The sequence below is a fragment of the Narcine bancroftii genome, chromosome 4 (assembly GCF_036971445.1).
Source record: "Narcine bancroftii isolate sNarBan1 chromosome 4, sNarBan1.hap1, whole genome shotgun sequence".
NCBI classification, from domain to species: Eukaryota; Metazoa; Chordata; class Chondrichthyes; order Torpediniformes; family Narcinidae; genus Narcine; species Narcine bancroftii.
The window spans coordinates 238,507,504-238,531,973 of NC_091472.1; the positions used below are offsets into that span (position 1 = coordinate 238,507,504).

Sequence of the window (24,470 nt, forward strand, 5' to 3'; positions counted from 1 at the left end):
TAGTCATTTCAGAAGACAACGTACCTGTTCAAATCAATGCCTCTGAGTGGACAGCTTCAAATTCTTTAGAACAAAATATTTCTAGTGACCTGACATGCACCAGCCATGTTAATGCAGCACTCAAGAAATTCTACATTCTCAGAAGACAAAATAAGTTTGGGATATCTCCCTTGTCCCTCAACAACTTGTGCAGGTGTGCCACTGAAAGCCTATTTTTGCTGGATGCGTCACAGTTCTGCTCAAGGTAGGAAGCAGCTGCAGAAGGCGGTGAATGCAGTCATGGATTCCATCTAATCTGATGTTGCTTTAGAAAGACAGCCAACATATTGAAAAACCCATTACTTGGACACACTCTCTTCGTCAGGTACAAGCAAAAATTGGCAAGCACCTAAATAAAAACAAGAGGAGGAGGGAGGACAGGCCAACAAAGTAAGAGGTCATAGGTGGGTAGAAGAGAAAAATTGAGAGATGATTGGGGAAGGGAGACTGGGTGGGGAGGGTGGGGGGTTTAACAGAAATTGATATTAATGCCATCTGGTTAGACAGAGGCCAGACAGAATATGAGGCTATGAAGACATTTTTTTAAAAAAAACAGCAACTTTGTTTAATATGAAACAAAAACAATTCTTTATGAAAATACAAACATCTTTCAATGCAACCAGAATATTCCTGCCTTTTCAAAATCTTGGAGCACCATAGTTCTCTGGTATTCGTTCTGTTATACCAGTGATTAGAGATGTACATAATAGGAACCCTTGGAATTTTCCAGATCCTCCTTTTCAGATCTCTGTTCACTAGACAATCGTCGGTATACATTCCTTTGTGCATTCAGGGCAGTTATTCAAACCGTGGATCCTTTGCTATTCTGAGGGAGACACTGTATTTCATTCCCATTTTCTCCCAGTCACACAGTCAGTGATTATAGGGAATACACTTTGCACAATGTCCAGCTTGGTCTTGATAGAGAAATTGGTATCAACCAGGATGTAATTGGGAGGACCCAGTTGTGTGTTTAAGGCACTGGGATCCTCTTTCTTTGTCTTAGGCTTTGCTCTCTCACTTTCTTTTATCCTTGAATCACACAGACTGATCATTCACTTTATAGTCGCATTTTTTTTGTCTGCTTTTCCCATGACTCTCTGCTCCTTGCTGCCACACCACTGTGCACGTCATTTAGCTAGGAATAGACATGTTCATGTGGGAATGGTGTGTGGCCACTGGGAGGTCCTTGCTATTGCAGCAGATTACCTTTTTCTTATTACAGAGTGTGGAAAAAGCCCCTTTGCCCAAGCCATGGGCAAATATGTTCCATTACGCTAGTCCCACCTGATTATGTTTGGCCCATATCCATTTAACCTAAAAATTGCATTTGTAACTCCATGCTCTAGAGTTGTTCTTTTATTTTACTTTCTACTGTTAGAGTTGACCTGTTCCACTGCTTGTAGAAGAACCCTCTCACTGCACCAGGAATAATGAGACAAACCAAATGACAGGAAACTGATCCTCAAAAAATGTATGAAGTCCATCCTTTACTCTCTGCATCAAAATAATATGCCTGACAACGCACTGATAAGTCTCGCTGGCTAATGTGGGAAATTGGCTCCAATTTTAATGAAAATAATAATCTTCACATTCTTAAAAGCACTTAGCATTAGTAACAAAATCCAAAACGAGGACAAGATTTGCATTATCTTATGCCATCACGTATATGACCAATGGAATGAAATAATTTCATTCTGTTGAATAATGCATCTATATTTTAAACATGTATGCCACATAAACAATGAAATATGCAACTCCATCACAAATCATTAATAGTATTTAAGGATTGGCTTTAGCTAGGAAAATAAAGCTTGTACATTGCAAATAACAAGCTTAAGCGCAGCTTAATATTTAGAGTGTTTGGATAGCAGAAAACTTGTAAAGTTATCACAGAGACAAATAACTTGGGATTCAGAGTAGGTACTTACATTAAATGATTTGCACTACACACTTAATGACATAAAGAAGGTTCACTTCTGCAGTACAATACGTTCATAAGGCAGTAACACTGTTATTTTACAATGACGGAACATCAAGATTTCAGACAATTTAGACCATTACATTTATGGCTGATAACTGACTTGCTAGCTTTGGGTCATTGCGCTATTTATAGGATGGCACATTGTTACACGGTTGCAATAGACAAAGAAATTCTGTAAACTGAATAAATCATGAGAATTAAACTTATTAATTTAGGTTTGTGGCAGCTGATATTTTAGCTATGTTTTTGACTGACCAATTATCTTGAAACATCACCAATGCATCAATAGATTCTGGACAATAAAACTGTCCAGAAAATGAACTATATTACTGATTGAAAGATTTACTAACAAGAAAACGTGATGTAATTTGGGTCACAAATATAATGAAGGAAAAGCTCTCCATCCCTGAGGACACACGCCATTAAACATGGGATTCATCTACATTTGCTTCAGTCTCACCAGAATCATGTGACAAAACAAGTGGATCTGAAAGGGGAGGGTTTTCTGCCCCATTCTCTTCATTGATATACAGGGCTGTCCCTGGATGTTCCGGCAAGTTGCTTATTTCAAGCCCAGCAAAGTCTTCACTGTGAGGGACTGGGACTTGTTCCGGTGGTTGTGTTTGGGCTGGATCCATGCTTCCTGTTTTATGATCCATGTATTCACTCCCTGAAAATGTTGGCTTCACCTAAGGAGAGTACAAGGACTACTTTATAACAGACTAAGGCATTCCTTTTCAAAGCAATAACTTAGGCAACTTGGACACAACGGAGTGGAAAGCAGAGGGTGATGGTGGAAGATTGTTTCACACTGGAGGCCTCTGACTAGTGGTGTGCCTCAGGGTATGGTAGTGGGTTCATTGCTCTGTCATCTATATCAATGATTTAGATGAAAACATACATGGCATGATTAGCAAGTTTACAGATGATTCTAGAGTGTCTGATGTTGTAGACAGTGAAGATGATTGCCAAAGATCTTGACCAGTTGGGCAGGTAGGCAGAGGGAATGATTGATGGAATTTAATTCCCTTTTGGGACATCCAATGTGAGTTGGGCCTGAACAATGAATGGTATGGATCTGGGGAGTGGTTAGTGCAGAGGGATCTATGAGAATGGGTACATGGTACCTTGAAAGTGGCATCAAGGGTAGATAGGGTGGTGGGAAAGGCTTTCAGCACATTGCCCTTCATCAGCCAGAGTACTGAGTATAGAAGTTGGGAGGTCATGTACAGTTGTACAAGACATTCGTGAGGAGAGAAGTATGCTCAGTTTTGTTCACGGTATTGTACAAAAATGTTGTAAAGGGTGCAGAGAGGGTTTACGAGGATGTTGTCAGGACTCGGGGGGCATTAAATATGGAGGAAGTGGTTGAGCAGGAGCATGAGATGATTTCATAGAGGAGTACAAAATCACGAGACGGATAGATCACGTGAATGCCTAGTCTTTTGCCCAGAGTAGGGGATTCAGTAACCAGAGGACAATAGTTTAAGGTGAAGGGAAAGACTAACAGGACCCTGAGGGATAACATTTTTCCCCAAACAGAGGGTGGTGGGTTTATGACCTGTGGGAGGAGGTGGTTGAGGCAGGTACTACTCCAATGTTTAAGAAAAAAATTGAACGGATGCATGGATAGAAGAAAATGGGTCAAATGCAGGCAGGTAGGACTTGTGTGGATGGGACATTTTGGTGGGTGTGGGCAAGTTGGGCAGAAGGACCTGTTTCCACGCTGTATGGCTCGATGACTCTCCCTGTGAATAAAGGAAACATATCATTTCTATAGAGGCCACCTCATTCTATTGTTTTAATATAGAGATCAGAAGGTCACAGTACCCAAAGCCTTAGCACTTTATCAAAGTGTGCAGAATTGTTACCATTATGGATTATACTTTTATTATGCTCTGTATTTTTAATACATAAAGGGCATCAAATATCAAGCCACTCAGTTGCTTGGTCAACAATATCCCAACATGTATTTTGTCAGCATCTTAGTAAATAGTTAAGACTCAAATAAAGGAGATCTTTCTCCCCTCCTTTTAGTTTCCATACATATTATTCTTCACTTGGCATTTCTACAATTTTAATCCTTCTTTAACATTAGATAATTGGTAGGAACAGACTTCACGGTCTTGAACTTTGACTTGCCTTGTACCTTACCTTTATCCTTTCCTGGTCAACGCTAAATTTAACTGATGACCAGTTTACATCAGACACAATTTAAAGAATTGAATTCTCCAGAATTAGGTTTAATTGTTATTCTCTCTGTGTTGTAACATTTTTAATAAATCACTGCCCTTCCCTTTCATTTATTTTGTCTTCTGCTTGTATTTTTGCACTTGTTAATGTTTTTATTTATTTTCATACCCGTTACTATCTTCACTGCAGTTGATATAGTCGTCTTCTCTTATTTTCACAATTCTGATCTTTGCTGCTCTACATACCTTTATTTAACTTGCTGGAATGCAGGCAATGGCTGAATAGAATGTGGCATCCTTATCATCCAGTAGCCACCACATCCCTGGGTAAATTCAACCCCATATAACCTGGTTGAAAATCCATCCAAACCCTTCATAATAATTAAACCGAATAGAATGACAGAATTTTGGGCCTAATTCAGAGTTCATAGATGTCACCCTTGATTCTCAAAGTCCATTGGTGGGAGGTTGGAGAGTTCAACCAAGTTAACATGAGCCTTTCCTAATGCACAAATTGGAGTCCTTTTACATGCAAAATTCCATGGCCATTCTATGAGATTAGCAGGCAGAGTTATGGGATGTATTATGCATATTTATTTGACACTGTCAATGGCCACATCTCATTCGAATAATGTGAATCGGGCATTACATATCTAGATCATTTTCTCCTTATTTTAGCACCTGGATCTAAATCCCCAGATATTTCATCACACCATCTTCAGCTCAAAAGGCCTTATTTGCCCAAGTCACTCATTTTTGTGGCACAGAAAATACAGAATTGAAGAGTTTGCTTCAGTTCCATTTGGAATTCAAAACAATGTAGGAGTTTTAGAAGATAAATTTAAGATTAAAGCAAAACAATTTTCAATTATTGATTGGTAATCCTAAAAAATTAATGATTTCCAAATGTTTTGGGAACGTCTTTCATTCAGAGAAATCTCTCATTCATAAAATTGTTGAATAGAGATATTGCATCCATTAAAGATTTTACAATGCAAGAAAATGTATGAGTGTTACATGAAAATTAAATGTATGAGTATTGCACAGAAAACAAATTAAATGTGGACAAAGAGTTACAAGTGTTTATGTTTTATAAAATTCTGTTAATGAGATGGCATGCATGTACTGGATTCAATAGCCTCTATTTTTTTTATAAAATTCTAATTCAATTAATCTGCTTAGATATCATTACAAGATGTCCACATCTCAAATGCCAACTTGACATCTTAACCATTACTTCACTGAGAGTTTAAATCCAGGGGAGTCACATGATGGAGTAATGGCTGGTCGAGTAGAACCAGCCCTCTCCAGAGAAAAAAAAAGTGTGAAAAAACAGAGCTCAATAAACATAAAATACCGGAAAACAAAGATAAAGTTCCAGAGAAGAGACAGAAGATGGGATCCAAAAGAGAAAAAGTAAGAACAACAGAGAAAAGGGAAGAAGGAAAATCACTGGAGAAGAAAGAAGAAGGCCTTACCTGCATGTTGGAGCAGAGAGCCACCATGGAGAGGAGCGGCCGATCTCGGGTGTTTGTGAGTCCCCAGAGGAGCTGTGACCTCCCGACCGGCGGACTTCAAAAATGGCTCTCAGAGCCAAGAGGTGCGCAACTCCGCATGCACGAAGAGTTGCACATGCGCAATGCGCAAGTAAAAAGGTTAACGCTGGCGGAAGGGGGACTCAGCTGGGGAGCTGCCAGCTGCGGAGCAGCCAGCTGAAAGACACCCAGTATCGGGGCGTTCAGCTGGGGGAAGTAAGCAAGAAAGAAGAAGAGTGGTGAGAAAGAGAATGAAGGGCTGGAAGAGAGTAAGCGCCAATGGGGCGACCGGCAGGGGGCCAGACTGCATCAGGGGGCCCAGCGCTGGGTCGAATGGCAGCAGGAGGCCCAACAACAGGAGACAGCAGCTGGAGGCCCAGCAAGGATACAGAAACAGCTCACCAGAGAAGGATGAAGATACACAGATATAGAGAAGAGAAGAAGATGACACAGACATAGAAACAGACACAGAAGAAGAGGAGGAAGAAGACCAAGAATTTCAAAGGAAAGAAGAAGGTAAAATAGAAGGACAAAGTTTAGATAAAGCCTTTTTTGAAGAAGAAATGAGGCCATTAAAAGAATGGCTATCATTAGAATTTAGTTCAATCAAAAGAAAAATGAAAAGAGCTGAAGACAGAATGCAAAGCTTAAGAGTTGGTCATGACTGAAATAGGGAAAAGTGTAGAAAATGTGGAGGAACGAGAAGCTGTTGTAAAAATGGAGATAAAGGATTTAAGAGGTAAGTTGGAAGAGAGTGAAAAAAAATGTATAGAGACACAAGATTTATTGCCTCAAAAAAATGATGTATTGGAAAACTACAGTAGGCGAAACAACATAAAAATAGTGGGCCTGAAAGAAGGCAAAGAAGGGTCAGATATGAAGGAATTTATAAAAGAATGGATCCCGAAGGTGCTGGGAATGACAGATTCACATGAAGAAATAGAAATCGAAAGGGCGCATAGAGCGCTAGTTACCGAAACCGCCACCACATCAAAAACCGAGATCCATATTGGTAAAATTTCTAAGATATATGACAAGAAAAAAACATACTGGAGCAGGCAAGAAAGAAGATTAGAGAAAACAATAAGCCATTGGAATATAAGGGACAAAAAATATTTTTTTTACCCGGACACAAGCTTCGAACTTTTAAAGAAGACGAAGGAATTCAACACGGCGAAAACAATCTTATGGAAGAAAGGGTATAACTTTATATTAAGACATCCAGCAGTACTCAAATATTTATTCCTGGGGAACGGAATAGACTGTTCTTGCACCCAAAGAAAGCCCAAAAATTTGCAGGACAGGAGAAGAGAGGAGGAGGAGGAGTGACAAGAAGGATGACCGGCAAGAAAATATACAAAAATATGTAAAAATATAAAGTAAAGATAATATATATATATATATATATATATAAAAGATGGATAAGAGAAAGGGAAGAAGGGGGAAAAAAAGAGAGCTTTGTTATAAGTATAGGAAAATAGTGTTCTGGGGGGAGGGGGCTGGGAGAATAATGGTCACTGCGAAATCAGTTGACACTTGCGAGTAAGTTCGTAAACCGAATGGAAAGGGGAGTTGTGGTTGCTGTCAAGGGACAATCCAAGGAGGGGAGGTTCATTTGGGGTTAAAGGGTTATTGCTTGTGGGGATTGTTGGGGTATTTCATGTCTTAAGTGCGTTGTCATATATTGAGATTAAAAAGGAAAACTTAAAAGACAGTAATGGAAAAAAGGGATGGAGGCGGTGAAGAGGTGGAAAAGAAGTGAAAATAAAGATATAAGATGACCACGTTGGACTATATGATTATAAACATTAATGGAATATATAACCAAGTTTAAGTGTATCCCATTGGAAAAATAAGTCACATATATTTAAGAGACAAAGTTGCTAAGTTTGAAAAAATCTGGGAACCATATATGGAACATAACAGAAAGAACAGGCCTCGGACCACCACCACCTAAAATGATATGAAGATAAACGTGATCAGATTTAATGTGAATAAGTAGATGATACGTCTTTTTTGTTTCTATTCCTTTTGAATAAGTATATTGTTTTATTGTATTTTATATGTTCAATATTTACTGTTTTTGGAGGGGGTGGGAAGGGAGGGATGGGGAAAAAAAGAGAAAATGTCACTGTGAATATTTAAAGAGATGCATCTGTAAATATATTGGTTGATATGGTTCATAGTGTGATAAATAAAGAATTACAAAAAAAGTTTAAATCACAAAGAACTTCAGTACCAAGTGTTGCAGATAATTCAGTTGAGAAGTTAACCAATGTCCTCTCTGTCTTCTGAGAATCTCAAATGTTTCCCTGAATTCTCTGAATGATAATGTCATTTCCCTGGTGTTCCAGTTAATATTCAGCCAAAACGATCAAGGCAGGCTGATTTGGCAATTCTGACAGAGCTCATCATGAGATCCTGCAATATGAATTCGCCTGCTTCATTTATATAATTGTAACTAGCCTTTCCAAAATAAATATGTTAAAATATTTATTCCATTATCAAAGACTGAAGCCAGTAAGTTAGTGAACATGACATTAAAATAAACAATTTTTGTTTGCAACTATTAGCTTCTAGATTAGCTTCCAGTTAAGGACATTTACCTGGCTACTGTCACAAATACTTGAATCCTGATGTGAAAGGCATGCAAGTTGCACCGCCGAAACAGGTGAGGTGGTGGTTGGACATGGTTTAGCAGAAGATCCTGGGATATTGCCCTCAGTTTGTTCAGGTGCACTTTCCTTCCCCTCTGCAATTGTTGCCTGTTGCTGAGTAGCAATGCTTTCCTGCTGCCTCTCAGTGAATGTAACGGATCTCTTTTGCTCTGTAAGAATCCAGTAAAATGCTGAATTTTTTTTCTAAATATTTATTCATTAAACAACAAGAGTATGATAAAGTCAATGCATCATCAGCCATAATGTATATTTATTTAACAGAATGGATAGATAATTGTAACAAAACTGGAAAATTAACTGTTGGCTTCTAATAACATAACGTGATATATCGATGCCTGTTGCACAATTTTGAATTTCTTCTCTTTTTTTATGCAATTCACCTTTTGGTCTACATCAGTCTCTGATCAGGAGGGGATGCAGAAAGGCAAAGTTATCTGAAATCTCCATTATCAAACAACAGAAGACAAATATAGTACTAAGAAACGATGTACAGTATGCAGAGTTAGGGTAGATTCTGTTTTATTCCAAGGTGGAAAAGTCAAATACGAGAAGGCATATCTTTAAGATGAGGGGTGGGGGGGGGGGGGGGGGTAACAGGAGATTTGAAAGGTAATATTTTTATAAATGCAGAGTGGTCATTGCTTGAACAGCTGCCGAGGAAGAGGAAGAATTTGATACAATAGCAATGCTGAAGAGCATTTGGACAGACAGCCAGGCAGGCAGAGAATAGAGAGATATGAATGGAGGGAGGGATGGGATTAGATTAGCATCATGGTTGGCACAGATATAGTGGATTGAAGGCTCTGTTTCTTCCTTGTACATATCTTACGTGATCCAATTAACACATCCATTGTGCTATTTCAAGAATGTCAATGGCTTTACAAAAATAATGCAGTCTTTCAGAAAATAACCTAAAATTCAGATTATCCTAATTACAGGGCATCTTATGAGTAAACGTGAAATAAGGAAAAATAAGATGTTTGGAAAGACAACAAAATACACCATGTGCCTGTATAGTCTATTATTTCCACTTCTGGCTTGTGGTTAGTCTATTATTAACAGACTAGCCATCTTTGTGCCCAGGAAGTATTGAAACAAATATGATTGTAAAGGATAATGTAATATTTGTTTAAGTGATATTACCATTAATTCTTACCAATTATAATCCAAAGGAAAGGGAATCTTAAAAAAAAAGGATTGTTTTTTTTCCTTCATTCAAACAGCATGTTGCTTTACCTCAGACATAATTCTTGCCAAAAATTTGTTATAAGCTTTGGAGAATCACATGATTTCATGACCAGAACCACACCATCTCATTAGATTCCGTGTTGGATGGGGTTTTAACGATGTTGTGTCTTTCAGTCATCTTCATACCTGTGAGCAAGCATTCCCTTTATCTAAGCATGCTTGAGGCATACAACACTGAACTTCATTTAAACTTCAGTTCAACTTCAGTAACAACTTCAGCCCAACTTGATCATGCCAACCAAATAGGCATTATGGGTTAGTCCCTTTGCCCGCATTTCATCCATATCCTTCAAAGCCCTTTCTATCCAAATGCCTTATGAATGACTTAATCATATTCTCTTCTTCTGGTTCTTCTGGCAGATCATTCCAGATAGAGACAATGCTCTGAGTGAAAATTTTTCCCCTCAGGTCCCTCCAGAACCATTCTCTGCTCACTTTAAATCCATGCCCTCTAGTTCAAAGGTTTCTCTATGCCCCTCATGATTTTTAAAATCTCTATAAGGTCACCCATCAGGCTTTCAAGTTAAAGTGAATACAGACCCAGCAAATTCAACCTTGTTCTTTCATTATCACATGTAGCACGATGCGGTGATAGACTGTTTTCTGGGCAATACAAGAAGTAAGACACTGTACAAAAGTAAAGAATTACAAAGCATGATCAGTATGGTGTAAAGCAACATAGTGTTACTATATTAGAGTTTATTATGGAGCGTGATAATGGCAAGAAGGAAACTGTCATTGAATTTCATGGTATGCCATCTCATACTCGTGATTCTTTGTGATGGGAGTGGGGTGAAGAGGTTGGATAAGTCTTACGAGGTTGGCTGCTCTTCCAAGGCAGCGGGAAGTATAGATGAAATCGATGAATGGGAGGGGGTAGAGCTGATGGACTGAGTTCACAACCCCCTGCAGTTTCTGTAGTCTGGGCCAGAGCAGTTCCTATACCATGCAGGGTGCTTTCAATGGCATTCCTGTAAAAGTTGTTGAGGGATGCCCTCCCATCCACTGAAGACATCTTTGTGAGGCGCTGCTTCAAGAAGGCAGTCAATGTCACACAGAACCCCATCACCCTGATCACAACCGCTTCTTGCTACTACCTTCAAGTAGCAAGCACAAAAAGTCCACTACCTCTGGATTCAAGTTCACTTTCTTCCCCAAAAGCTATCAGGGCCTTGAACCAGTGCATAGTACATTAATCATAAAAAATTCCAAATCCACAAAAAGGACTGTTTGCACTTTTGTAATGTAATGTCATTTTTGTTTTGTTTTACACTATGGTAAATGTAAAATTTTAACTTTCATATTTATTATCTCTTTTTAATTTAATGTGTACAATTTAGTTGCTTTTTTAAATTAATTATCTGTTTGGCTGTAGCAAGTAAGAATTTCGGTGCACACGTATATTGCATATGACAATAAACATTATCAAACATTATCATTAGGCCAAATTTCTCCATCTCTGTATAACTTAAAATCCTGGTGAATTTCCTCTGCACCCTTTTCAATTTTTTTGTGTCTTTCCTATAACTGGGTGATCAGAACTCCAAGTGAGGTCTCACCAACTCCTTGTACAGTGGAATCAGGAGGGTCCAACTTTTGTACTCAGCACTCTATGTTATACAAAGTCAGCATGCCAAACACCGTTTTCACTATCCTATCCACTTAAGTTGCCACTTTCATGGAACTGTGCACCTGCATCCTAGGTCGACAACACTTTCTAAAGTCCTGCCAGTTACTGTGCAAGTCCTACACTTGTTTGACTTCGATTTGCCACTCCTTGGCCCTCCTTCCTAAATGATCTAGTTGTACAATTAGCTATATTTCCTATCTACTATATGGAAATTAGATATATTCTAATTTACCAATCATGTTAACTATATTGATAACTATATAGCAATGATTTGGACCCAGCTCCAACTCCTGTGGCACACACTAGTCACGAGTTCTAATCAGAAAAGGATCCCCCCCCCCCCCCAAACACATACAACTCTGAATTGAACTCTGAAATGTCATTACAGAAGTTAAGAGATGGTTCCACACCAAGCTTGAGTCCCATCAGAGACACGTGGGGACCATGGCAGGGGATGCACGCTATCATGGAGCACAAAGCAAAGTGCAGCATGCAACAGTACAACACTACTCAACAGGTTCTATGCTTTATTTGAACAGGGAGCTGATAGGGAGGAGATCACCACATCACTACTGCATGCATGGTCACTGCTGCTGAAGTCAGGTGGCCTTCGCCAGGTGAACCCATGGAAAGGGACTGGCCCAGATGGAGTCTTGTCCTAAGAGCCTGTGCAGATCAACTGCCAGACAAATTTTGTGACTTGTTCATGACAGTAAATTCTGATTTGGACACATTCAATGACATCTTTAATCTCTCCCACAACTGGCGAAAGTCTTCACTTGCTTCAAGAAGACCATCATTATTCCAGCATCAGAAACTGAACCTTGTGTCTAACAGACTACAATCAATGAAGAAGTGTTGCATCTCCTTCCATCCTCCCTCTACACCCATGACTGTACAGTTAAATACTGTTCAAACTCCATCTTTAAATTTGCCAATGACTCCACAGTAATGGTCAAGTTATCAAATAACAGTAAAGTCGAAATATAGATAAGAGATTGAAAGTCTTGTAGCATGATGCCAAGATGACAATCTCTTAATGTCAATTAAATGAAAGAGGTGACCATTGACTTCAGGAAAGGGGGGCTGAGTCCACACCATATCCACATTAATGGCATTGAATTGGAAATTATCAATAGCATCAAGTTCTTAGGAATAAATATTTCCAATTACCTGATCTAGGACAAGCACATTGGCACGACAATCAAATGTGCACACTGACATCTCTACGTCTTTTAGAAGATTAAGGAAGTTCTCCCCCTGTCTATCATCAACTTCCACAGGTGTACCATCAAAAACAAACTTACAGGACGCATCACAGTGTGGTATGGGGACTGCTCGGCTCAAGATGGGGAAAAAAGCTAGTGAATTTCAGTTCATAATGAAAACTTCCCTCCCCTCTATGGACTTCATCTACTTCGAGGACAGTCACCCAACAAACTGAAAGATCCATTACACCCCAGGCATGCTCTCTTTTCTCTCCTCCCTTTGGGGAGAAGGGTAAGAGTGTAAAAATACATCAAGAGGCTTAAAGGCCGTTTCTTCCCCAAAGCCGTTGGCTCCTGAATGAACCCCATAACAGTGCTCTCATGCTGTCCTTACCTGGTGCTTTAGATTGAAAATCTATATTCTAAAAATTGTGCTCTATTCATAATATATACAATGCTAGGAATAACTTATGGTCTGTTCATAGAAGAACCCATCATACTGTCCAATGTATTTTGAGACAAATACATTTAAGCTCACTGTTGTTGAGGGGAACATAAGAAACATACCTACCCAAATGTTCATGTTCTTATATGCCTATTGACCATGGGAGCAAAATAAGATGCTGGTACCCCTGCCTTCTCTTTTTGTATACACCTCGTCTTAACCACATAAATTATTAAATAAAGAGCCACAAGACTCGAACCATCAGGTTCCTCAACAACAAACTCAATCAGGGACTCGTTTAGGGACTCTTGTGCACTTCATTGCTTTTTAAAAAATTCTCTCTGTATTGCACAGTTTATTTACATTTGTTCCGTGTTTACAGTTCTTTGTTTTCATGTATTCGCTGTGTACAGTTTTTTTTTGCACAACCAATAAGTGGTAATTCTGCCTCATCTGGAGAAAAAAAAAGAATCTCAGGGTTGTCAGAATACATACATTCTGACAATAAATCTGAAATCTTATGTTTCAAAAATTTGCATTTCCACGCAATATTTTCTGTCATTCTAGTTTCTAAATGTATTTAGGCATTAGATAACCCCTGGGATCAAGAAACAAATTTCCTGCTCTTACCAAGTGGTTTAGCCTTTGGCTGGATCCCTCGTCTGGTAGTGGACAACCGGGCCCCCTGTCGTCCTCTGACATCAGTCTGTAGCTTTGGGCGCGAGAGGAGAGCTCGCCGAGGCTGCAAGGAATATCGATCCATTTGACAATGAATTTTACAGCTTAATTTCTTCCCCAGGTTAATTTAATTTCTTATCTAAAACTTATTTTGACAATGTGAAGCCTCTCTGTGTTTGGATGTAGAACATTTTTTTTAAAAACATTTCTGATGCCAAAAAACAATACAAATGGTCTCTAATCAGTTTCAATAATGACTTTAATTCAACTTAAATAAAGTATTCTTTGCCCAAATGCTTATTGCTTTTGAAGCTAAAATAGAATTTCAATGATATTTGTAATACAATTCTGTTGGAGACTCTGCATTCCAGTGGTGAGAAGCCCTCATGGGTAAAACCCTCACTAGTAAGGTCTTTTTACCCTTGCCATTTCTTATTTCAACCCATAACGATTCCACAATTTCTGTCCCCATGTCCCTTCTTTAAAGTGATTTAATAGCATTGTTTACCACTAGGACCACACCACGCCACCCCCTCTACCTACCTGCCTATCTTTCCTTTACAAGGTGTAACCCTGTACATTCAGTTCCCAATCACATCCCTCATTCAGCCGTGTTTTGGTGATGGCCACATATCATACCTTTCCATTTGCATCTGTAAAACTAGGTCATCTACCTTATTCTAATACTCTGCATTTAAGTACAATGCCCTCTGATTTCTCTGTAGTTCCAATGTTCACCAAATTATCTTGTATTTTCCTTTGTCTGTCTTTTATGCCTTTTTTGCTGCATATCAATTTGGACTTTTTTCCAATTTTAACTTTGCTACCATTACACCCTGGTTTATTTCTACTCTAATCTCAGCACTAAGATTCAGATTTCCACCCCACTGCCAAACTGGTTTAAACCCTCCTCAACAGCTCTAGAAAATCTGCCTGCCAGGATATTGTCCCCCTCTAGTTCAGGTGCAGCCCATCTTGTTTGTCGAGGTCAGACCTTCCCCAGAAGAAATTCCAATGATTCACAAATCTGAACTCCTGCCCCCTGCACCAACTCTTCAGCCACACCTTCATCTGCCACAACTTATTTCTACCATCTTATTTCACACGGCCCTGGCAGCAATCCTGAGATCACCATCCTCGAGGTTTTATTTCTTAACTTCTTACCTTACTCCCTGTATTCTCTTTTTAAGACCTCATCCCTACTCCTTTCTATGTCATTAGTCCCCACATGGACCATGACGTCTGTCTGCTCCCCTTCTCCCACCAGAAGGCTGTGAACTTGATCAGAGACGTCCCTGACCCTGGTACCTGGGAGGCCACACACTAGTCGGGAGCCTCGATCTCATCCACAGAAATCGCTATCCACACGCCTAATGAAAGAGACCCCAATCACTATTGGTCTTCTCTTCTTCCCCTTTCCCTTCTGAGCCAGGGCCAGCCTCTGTACCGGAGACATCAACACCTTGACTTGTACCTGGACGCTCATCTCTGTCAACAGTATCCAAAAGGGTATACCTGTTGTTGACTTGAATGGCCTTGGAGGAATCCTGCACTGTCCGAATCTTCCCTTCCCTCACCTGACAGTCACCCATCTACCTGCCTCCTGAAATTTAGGGGTGATTGCCTCCTCAACACTCTCATAGGCAACTACCTCTGCCTCCTCCAAGATCTTCAGTTCGTCCAACTCAAGGTCCAGTTCCCAAACTCGGGCTGTGAGCAGTTGTAGCTGAATGCATCGCCTGCAGGTGTAGTTATTTACATTTTTTAAAAGAGGTAATGTAGCATCAATAGGAAGTAAAGGGTAACCAATGGTTCGGGCCTGATTCCTTTGTCAAGGTGTGAGCAAAAAGCTGACAGGCAACTGAATAAAAATGAGAGGGGGGGGGAGGAGAGGAGGGAGGATGGGACAGGGGGAGGAGTACAGGCTAACTAACTGGCAAGAGGTCAGGTGAAAGTGGGTTGGAGAGTAGAAGAGAAAAAGGCTGAGAAATGATAGACAGAGAGGGAGGCTCACTAAATGGAGAGGGAAGAGGTGGGAATCTGGAGGAAGCAACATTTCACTTGTGAATTTGCAGGGTTATCTACTGCCTCCATTTGTGGTCTCCTCTACATCAGAGTGACTGGACACAGACTTGGAGATCGCTTTGTTGAGCACCTCAGCTGTGTCCTCCAGAAGAACGTGGATCTCCCATTGGCCGCCCATTTCAATTCCACATCCCATTCTCTTGTTGACATGTTTGTCCATGGACTCATACACTGCCAGACTGAGACCAACTGCAAATTGGAGGAACAACACCTCATCTTCTGTCTGGGCACCATCCAATTGGATGGCATCAACATCGACCACCATTTTCCAATAAACACCCTCCTCACACCCTTCTGCTTCCTGTTTCTTTTCCTCTAGTTCTGTCTCTCTCTCCCTCCCTTTCTGTCTGTCTCCTTTCACAAAGCCAAAATCAATTCTCACCTTTCCTCATCATATCCAATTTACATTTTTTTGGTCTTTGAACTCCTCCCCCTCCCATTCTTCCCCTTTCTTTCTTTTTCAATCTTTTTTATAATAAATACAGTACAATGAAGAAAAGGGAATAAAACTGAAAATACAATATCAGATATATATATCATGATAAAACCTCACCTAACCTACTCTATTAAAAAAAACTAACCAAAAAAATAATCTGAGCAGCCTATCCTGAGGTCTTCCCTTTTTCTCTCTCCAGTCTTTATCCAGTTGCCTTCCTGTTTTTCGCTTATACCTTGAAAAAGGGCTCAGGCCAGAAACGTTAGTAGAAACATGTAAGTCTACAGACTGTGATTGCTAAACAGGCCAAAATGCTGGAGTAACTCAACCAGTTTTCAAGCATCCATAGGAGACAAAGATATATTGGCGATGTTTTGGGCCTGAGCCCTTCTTCAAGGAATAAGCAAAGAATTATTTGCTTATAATATCGCTATATTTAGAATAAATGTTCCTTACAGAGAAATACTTTCTTGCATTATCATTGGAAAAACAGTGATTTTAGTACATACAAAAATTCAACACCAGAACAAAAGTTTTTTTTTTAAACAAAGCAATAATTCATGAAACTTGTGTCCACTGCTGTAACGTTACTGAAAATTATGCTTCCATCCATAAACAGTATTTCTCGCAGCTTGCACTGCTATGGTGGGAGAAATCATCAAAAAATGAACTCTAATTCTGGTGCAAGTACAGGATTCAAAAGCAATTTGAGGCATTCAACAAGTTGACTTGCTGAGGTGAGGAAAAAAACACAATGCTGAGCTTTGGTTTCATAGTGGTAGCAGGGAGATGATTATTTATTTTCAATACAGCACAGCACATACATGGACAGCCTTGGTGATGTTTCTCAGCCACAACCTTATTTAATGTGGGTAGAAATTTGCCCACTGACCACCCAAAAGGTGACAGGCAAGAAATGTTTTCCAGGGTTACCCATATTTATCACCTTGAAGGACCAACGTTACAAAGTGTTTTAGTAAATGGGCTCTCCTTGCAGTGATGCTTGACAAACAAGGTGAAGGTTATCACAGGCTTAGCCTGACAAATTTAGCTGGTATGTTGGCTGGTCCATTGATGAACTGCAATTGGCACACCCTTCAGACATTAATGAATCACTGAATGTATTTTGCATGCTCAATTTGATGATCTGTCATTTTATGTTTTAATGAACCTCAAAATATCAAATCAACATTGTGATTTTTTTCTCCCAATCCATTCCAAAATAACATTCATAGTTCAATTCCCAAGTTTTCAGCATTGCTCTTAAAGATCAAAATTTACTCTCACCTGTCTAAGACCTCTCTTCCTTCCCAAAGGTTGTTGGAGAAGAAGATTCTGCTGACCAGGTTCACTTTGTACACTTGCGACCCTGTTGAACACATTAAACGTGAATTAGATTGCAAATGCTAATTATTAAGCAAAACAAAAAAAATAGCAGGGCTTGCTTCATGTTTTTGTGATAAGCAGTCATAAAGACAATTGACAGAAGAGATTTTAAAGATTCCTTTTAATTCCAGCAAAAACATTGTTTACATATTAAAGCACCCAATTAAAAATAAATTTATGGGACAATATGTAATATTTCAGGATTGTATTCTGCATGTCTGAAATTTTTGTTAAAACTTTTCATGCACTAGAAATTAAAAAGCCAAAAAACCTTTTTCAGATTTGAATAATTTCATTTTTAATTACTAATCCAAGATTAATCATGGTCTAAGCCAAATATTTAACAATCCACAAGTAGATTTTACTAAAACTCTTATATCCTGTGTAAATAATGTTAGAAAATCAATGGCTTCATTTTTCCAAAAGAATATTTGTTTTGCATTGCAACCCAAATAATTTCCTTCTGACATGCAAAATACTAATTTGAACAATATTTCAGTCAGAAGATAATGCTGCTAAAACAGAAATAAAAACTAGAAATCACAGAGGTCTGGTAATCACAAAAATGTGTTTGGCAATGGTGGAGGTGTGAACATTTTATTTCAAATGTTCAAATTTTATTTCAAATAAAAAGAACAAGGGAAGCATCAAAATTCCAATCTTTTATGAGATATAATTTTATTTGTAAGAAGTATTTGTGCTCAATTGAAAATAGACAACATTTCTCAGTTCAAATAGCTACTGGCACATATTCCACACCAGCTGCTCAAAGGAAATCACCCATTATAACTGCATGCTTTGATCAGATAGCTAAGGAGATTTTGCTGCTTTTGTTCCCAAACTAACACTGGGCTCAGATGTTGACAGAATTTTCCCACCACAGCAGAGTTATCAGGAACGAGAGGGCACAGATTTAAGGGAAGAAATTTAATGGAGATCCGAGGCAAATTTTTCATATAGGTGTGATGACTATCTATATCCAGAATGGACTCTCAGGGGAGGTGTAGAGCAGATACAATTACAATATTAAAATACATTTCGACAGGTACTTAGATACATGCAGGCAATGGGATTAGTGAAGGTCGGCATCACGGTCAACATGAATGAGGTGGGCTGAAAAGGCTGCTCCTGTGCTTAAAATATTATTCTCTAGAGCGACTGACTATAAGAACTCTGAAACAAAAGTGATGCTAATTGATGATAATAAGCCGTTGAAGTGATAGATAAAGATACAGCATATTGTGAAGGCTGACGGATCCATAGGGAGGAGAAACAGTGTCCTTCACTGTGTCCCTCTGGGACTATTGGATGATTCAGTTAATTAAGTAAATGTTGAACAATGAAGCAGCATTTTAACCACAAACTCTTCTCCCATCTGACTCACAAACGCCCTTGTCCTTACCCAATCTGGCTCACATGAGACGCAGACCAACAGCAAAAGCCTATCGTCAAGTTAGGACTCCTGCCCTACTTCAATGAGGGAAATACATGAGTAGATGCACTTCAATGAAATGAGCAATCTGGTGAAATGTATCAGAAGTATTGAGATATCAATCTGGTGAAGTTACAGCACTTTTATTTTACCTGTTAAATAATAGTCTTCTGCAGTTGAACAGCTAAACAAGCTCAGTAAGAACAAGGTAGATTAAAGTTGTGTAAACCCTCATAATCTCTCATTTTACAGTACCATCACGCTGCCCATGTTCAACAAATGAAGACCACACCAGAAGCAGCACGGAACATCTCTATAAATGAGGTCAACCTCGTAAACCTTCCACAATAGATCACAATGAAATCTGTATATTTTACAATGCATGTCAAACCGGTGCAATCCCCTGGATCCCCTCTTTCAAAATCATAAAATTATGGCTAACTTGGGAAAAGAAAATTATGGCTACAAGACGAGGACCATGCAAGTGACTTAACTTTTAAATTCAGACATACAACATGGTATGGCTATGTTCAGTATAACTCACCAAACCTTTTCATCTACCAACAGGACACAAGCCATTTGTATGGATAAAGCTTTCTATCCACTGTTCGGATGAATGCAACTCCAACTACACCAAAGAGATGTGTCAGGAGAGGATTGTCACCACATCCTAAACATTCGCTTCCTCTATTACTAACGCACCACAGCAATCTACAATTCACCATGGCTTGTTCCCCCAATGGTATATCCCATATCTGTCACCTCCACTGTTAAAATAGGATAAGGGAAACAGATTTGTTGGAAAACTACTTCCAAATCACAAAAGGCCAGACTTGAAAATATGTACAGTACCATTCTTTCCATGTCCTTTACTAAGTGTGAAAATACTCCCACTGCATGAACCTCTGTGGTTCAACATGCAGCTCACCATCATAAACTCTAAAATAATTTGGGATAGGCAATAAGTTCTGACTTTGCAAGATATGTTATTCATGAATAAGAAATTGACAGAACGGTATGTTAGATCCTTTGATATAAGCATGTACAAAAGTGTGTGGAATAGGCATATTAACAATAATTTTTCTAGATTCTTGATGATATCAAGTGTGTTGATGTGGAAGTCAATTATTCTGGATCAATTACATTTTACATCCTTCACTTTTATCACATAAATATAATGAGAACATGAATTGTTAAGTGGGACAATAATGCACTGACGATTTATATCCTGCTTTCCATTGTTATTACTTCCTTAAAAGCTGCAAACATTCTGCCTACACAGATGAGCAATGATTTCTCTAATGGATAGACCTGAGCACCTTAACAATATTAAATTTCAGAGAGAGAAGAAAACGCTGATGCTGGAATCTTGAGCAACCAATGAGAAGGTGGAGGAACTTGGCAGGTCAGGCAGTGTCCATGGAGAGAAATGGGTGTGGTGGTACACCACTGGCCTACTGCAGGGGGCAACCTCTGTACCTGCAGGAGAGTATGGAAGACAGGACCACACTTGGCCGCTGTCAATCAGCCGACCTGAATGGATTAACCCCCACCCAGTCGGGTGTCAATCACCCTCCGGGATATAAGACTGAGCCAGCCCTCTGAAGACTCACTCAGAGTTTATAGCAGCAGTCTCTTCGGTTTTGTGCAAACCACAATGGGCAGTTAGTATTTTGACCTCGGGATGAGCCGCTCAGATGTTTTTATTTGGTTAGGTTTTTTTTTAAATAGGGCAGTTTAGGTGGGGTTTTATATGTAAAAAATATCTTTGATGTCTTTTCTGTCTTCATCCAGTGCAGTGGAGGAGGGACTGAGTTTATACTGTTTTGAAGTTTTATCTTGATATACATATCTGATATTGTATTTTCAGTTTCGTTCCCTTTTCTTCATTGTAGTGTATTTATTATAAAAGCCAATAGAAAAGATTGAAAAAGAAAGTCAGTATTTCAAGACAGGAGCCTTTCTCAAGGGCAAGGAGGGAAGCGAAGATAGCAAGCATAAAAAGGAGGGGAGGGACCACGAGAACTGGACTAATGAAAGTGGGAGAGGGGAAGTGGGAAGACAGGTAAAGGAGGAGATCACTGGCTGTTGGACAATGGGATTATGTAAAGGACAGAAGGACTGGAGTTGGGGGGGGAGGTGGGGTTACCTGAAATCAGAAAATTCATTCTTCATGTCCTTGGGTGTTAGGCTTGGAAATATGGCATGATGTTCTTCAAGTTTATGTATGACCCCAGCAGAGCAATGGATGTAGTCAAGGTCAGTCTGTGTGACAACGGGGAGAGGAAAATCGGGAGTTCCAGGTGGTGTGTGAGGACAGAACATAGTCACTCGACAAAACATTTGGTCTCACTGATGTAGAAGCCACATGGTCAGCAATGAATGCATTAGACTATGTTGGAATAGAGGAACACAAATGTCTGCCTCACCTAGAAGGTGAGAGGGGAGATATAGGGACAAATATTACACCTGTAGTTGCAACAGGAAGTGACTAAGGGGGTGGAAAGATGAGAAGCAAGAGAAGAATGAACCAAGGAGTCATGGAGAGAGTGATCCCTGAATAAGGTGTGGGGAATGGAAGATGTGTCTGGTAGTGAAGGCTGGTAGGATAAAAAATGAGGACCAAGGATAAAAAATGAGGACCAAGGATAAAAAATGAGGACCAAGGGAACTCTATCTACGTTCTGACTCGGGGAGGGGGGGTGGGTGGGGAAGATGGATTGAGAAAGTGGACATTTCAGATGTTCTGATGTTCTGTTGGAAGGTTTCATCCTGGAGACATTTGGGGCAGAGATGAAAGGATAGTGACTTTACGAGAGACAAGGTTGGAAGAGTTGTCATCCTTGCAGCTGCAGAGGTCAGTGTGCTTGTAATAAATGTCTGTAGTTAATTTTTCTTTTGAGAGACAGAAAGGTCCAGAAAGGGGAGAGAGGTGTTAAAATTAGTCCAAGTGAATATGAGGACAGGGTGGAAGTTAGAGAGCGGAGTTGATGAAATTGTAGTTCTGCATGGGTAGAAGAGGCAGCACCAATACAGTCCTTGACGCAATTGAGAAAAAGTTTAGAACCAGAGTACTATTGGAAGGACTATTTCACATAGCCAACTGATATCCTGAGATTTCACTCGATTGTTTATTGGTCTTATAATGACACATAAAGAGGCCACTCAGCTGACCTGCCCATGCTGGGAGAGTAATCCCATTTATCAGATTTCCTGTTGCCTTATTTTCCTGTATAACTGCAGCCTATGGGGCATTTCAAGTTTTGTCTTTAAGTGTCTCATGGTACAATTTATGAGGGTGAATATGTTTCAGTAGACAGAGATTAGTCATTAATAAAAAGGGGAATTTTTTTGTTCGTTGCTTCTTAATAATTTTGTGTTAAGCAACATTTCCACCTTTGCCATGCAATTTTGCATCAATGAATTGATCATTTACAAAGCCGGAGCACATGAACATTATGAGATCATGAGATTATAAGATCAATATAATGGGAAATCTTTACAACATATCTGATTTTTAATTAAATCACAGTTCCACAAACAAAAAGAAACACAAAATTTATGAGTTTAAAGACAAGTGAATGGAATTATGTTTTTTTGAGGGAAAAGTAGAATGATAATTAAATATCAAGACTTGTTAAATGACAAAGAACGTGTTTATTAGGATTCCCAGCACATATATTGACACAAATACATTACACTGTACCTAGAAAGGTTAATCTCAGCAGCCAGCCCCTGGGATTCATCGAGCACATTAGGTTCACTGCAGAGCAGGGAGATGAGTATTTAGGGAAATTATGCATTCCTTATCCACAAACAGGGCTATTCACAAACTCACATGCTTTTCAAATGCATGTATTTCATATAAACTACAAAAATAATATAAATTTATACTGGTTTTGGGACTGGAAGTTCAAAATAGATTATCGATATTGTAATATAGTGTACAAGTAAAACTTTTGAGTTTTGTATACAGGAAACATCAATTGCTGAAGACCTGTTTGTAACATAAAAGAATCATGTTCATTATTTCTGAAAATTAAATGTGACAATTGTAAATTTTTCAGAATACATTGCACATTTATGACAGCCAGTATTCCTTTCATATTGTTCTACAAAATAATTATTTGCATGTATTTTGAATCAAACTAATTTGCAGAATGGAATTCTAAAAGATAGTTTCTACCTGCACAATTCTGTGCTGAGGTGACACTGAGGAACCAACATCAGCAGGCAGGTAATTCACATTATTTCTGCTTGCATTTTAGTAGCACGTTAAAGCAAATAATTAGCAGACACTTCAAAGCATCAAACCAGCCCAGAAAGGGAGATTGCATAGCACAGAAAATAGCATTTCAAAAGAAGTGCTATTGTTTTCAAAGAACACATTATATTGGCACGATCGCCACAGAGCAAAAAAAGTCCAAATGGAGATACAGACATGATCTTATTTCAAAATGTCTGTACTCTATTTTAGTATTAATCATGGACACGAAAGGGGGGGGGGGGGGGGAGAAAAAGTCACTGTATATGTGTGAAAAAGAAATAGTGTATATCATGGCTAATGTGATTTATGGTGTGAAAAATAAAAAATTTTAAAAAATCATGGACACAAGTAATTTATAATTGTTATTTACCACAGTTATTGTGATTTTTGCTAATTGTTTGGCTTGATAAACAATTTGAAAATTAACACACAATCGTTTTGGCACTGTCTGCTTTTTAAAAACAAATTTCTGCCATGTCTAATTAGCATAACAATGTACCAAAGGTTGAAGGAGAATATTAATTCCAGGAAATAGGCGATTGCAAGATATGGTTTTCAGAACTGCATGTATGTAAATGTTAATTAGATGGCAAACAGGCACAGAAATAACAGCTCAAGATAAATAAATTCCAGAGGGAACCAAGGCAAAAAATACAGTGTGGTTCCTGAGCTGATGCCCTTGTTGTGACCAGCATTTGTTAATATTTCATGGCAATGTTACACTGACATGGTGAATTCAGATAAAATAGTGTGATCTGTTCCCCAAACTATTTACGGCCTTCAAACGATTTAAAACAATGGGTTGGAAATAAGGCATTTCAATGCTTGAGAATGTCCATTTTGCACAAACTTTGTAAATACATCATCAAATTGGAACATTTGTTACAAACATGCAAGTAATATGCAATTAATTTTAAAATTCAAGAAACCATGTACTAAAGGACCATTAGAGCAAAGGGAAAAAACCAATAGTTCATAGAACTGGAAAATTCCTATTTCCAACCATGATCCAAATGAAACTTAAACATTCATTAATTTTTTTTTTAATTTTGTCAATTTTAATTTGTGCTGTATGAGATAAATATAAATGAAAAGTAAAAAAAGTAGCTGGGTAGGTTAACAAATTTGTAAGATGGTACAAACATTGGTAGAATTGTGGAGTTATCAAATAATACAACATGATATAGATCAGGATATGGAGAGAGAAGTGGCTGGTGAAGATCACAC

At 38.9% G+C, this 24,470-nt stretch overlaps 1 protein-coding gene and 1 pseudogene across 1 annotated transcript in view; both read right to left on the reverse strand.

The window, feature by feature from the left end:
* Nucleotides 1-607: 607 nt before the first annotated feature.
* Nucleotides 608-1,428, reverse strand: LOC138761755 (rRNA-processing protein FCF1 homolog pseudogene; annotated as a pseudogene).
* Nucleotides 1,429-1,509: 81 nt separating this feature from the next.
* LOC138761753 (protein unc-80 homolog) overlaps nt 1,510-24,470 on the reverse strand; it is a 335,004-nt gene continuing 312,043 nt past the window's right edge. The window contains 5 exon segments of the mRNA XM_069934449.1: nt 1,510-2,712; nt 8,357-8,577; nt 13,590-13,701; nt 17,446-17,527; nt 22,683-22,739. Of these exon segments, the coding sequence (XP_069790550.1) occupies nt 2,446-2,712; nt 8,357-8,577; nt 13,590-13,701; nt 17,446-17,527; nt 22,683-22,739 (739 nt within the window). The 3' untranslated portion in view covers nt 1,510-2,445.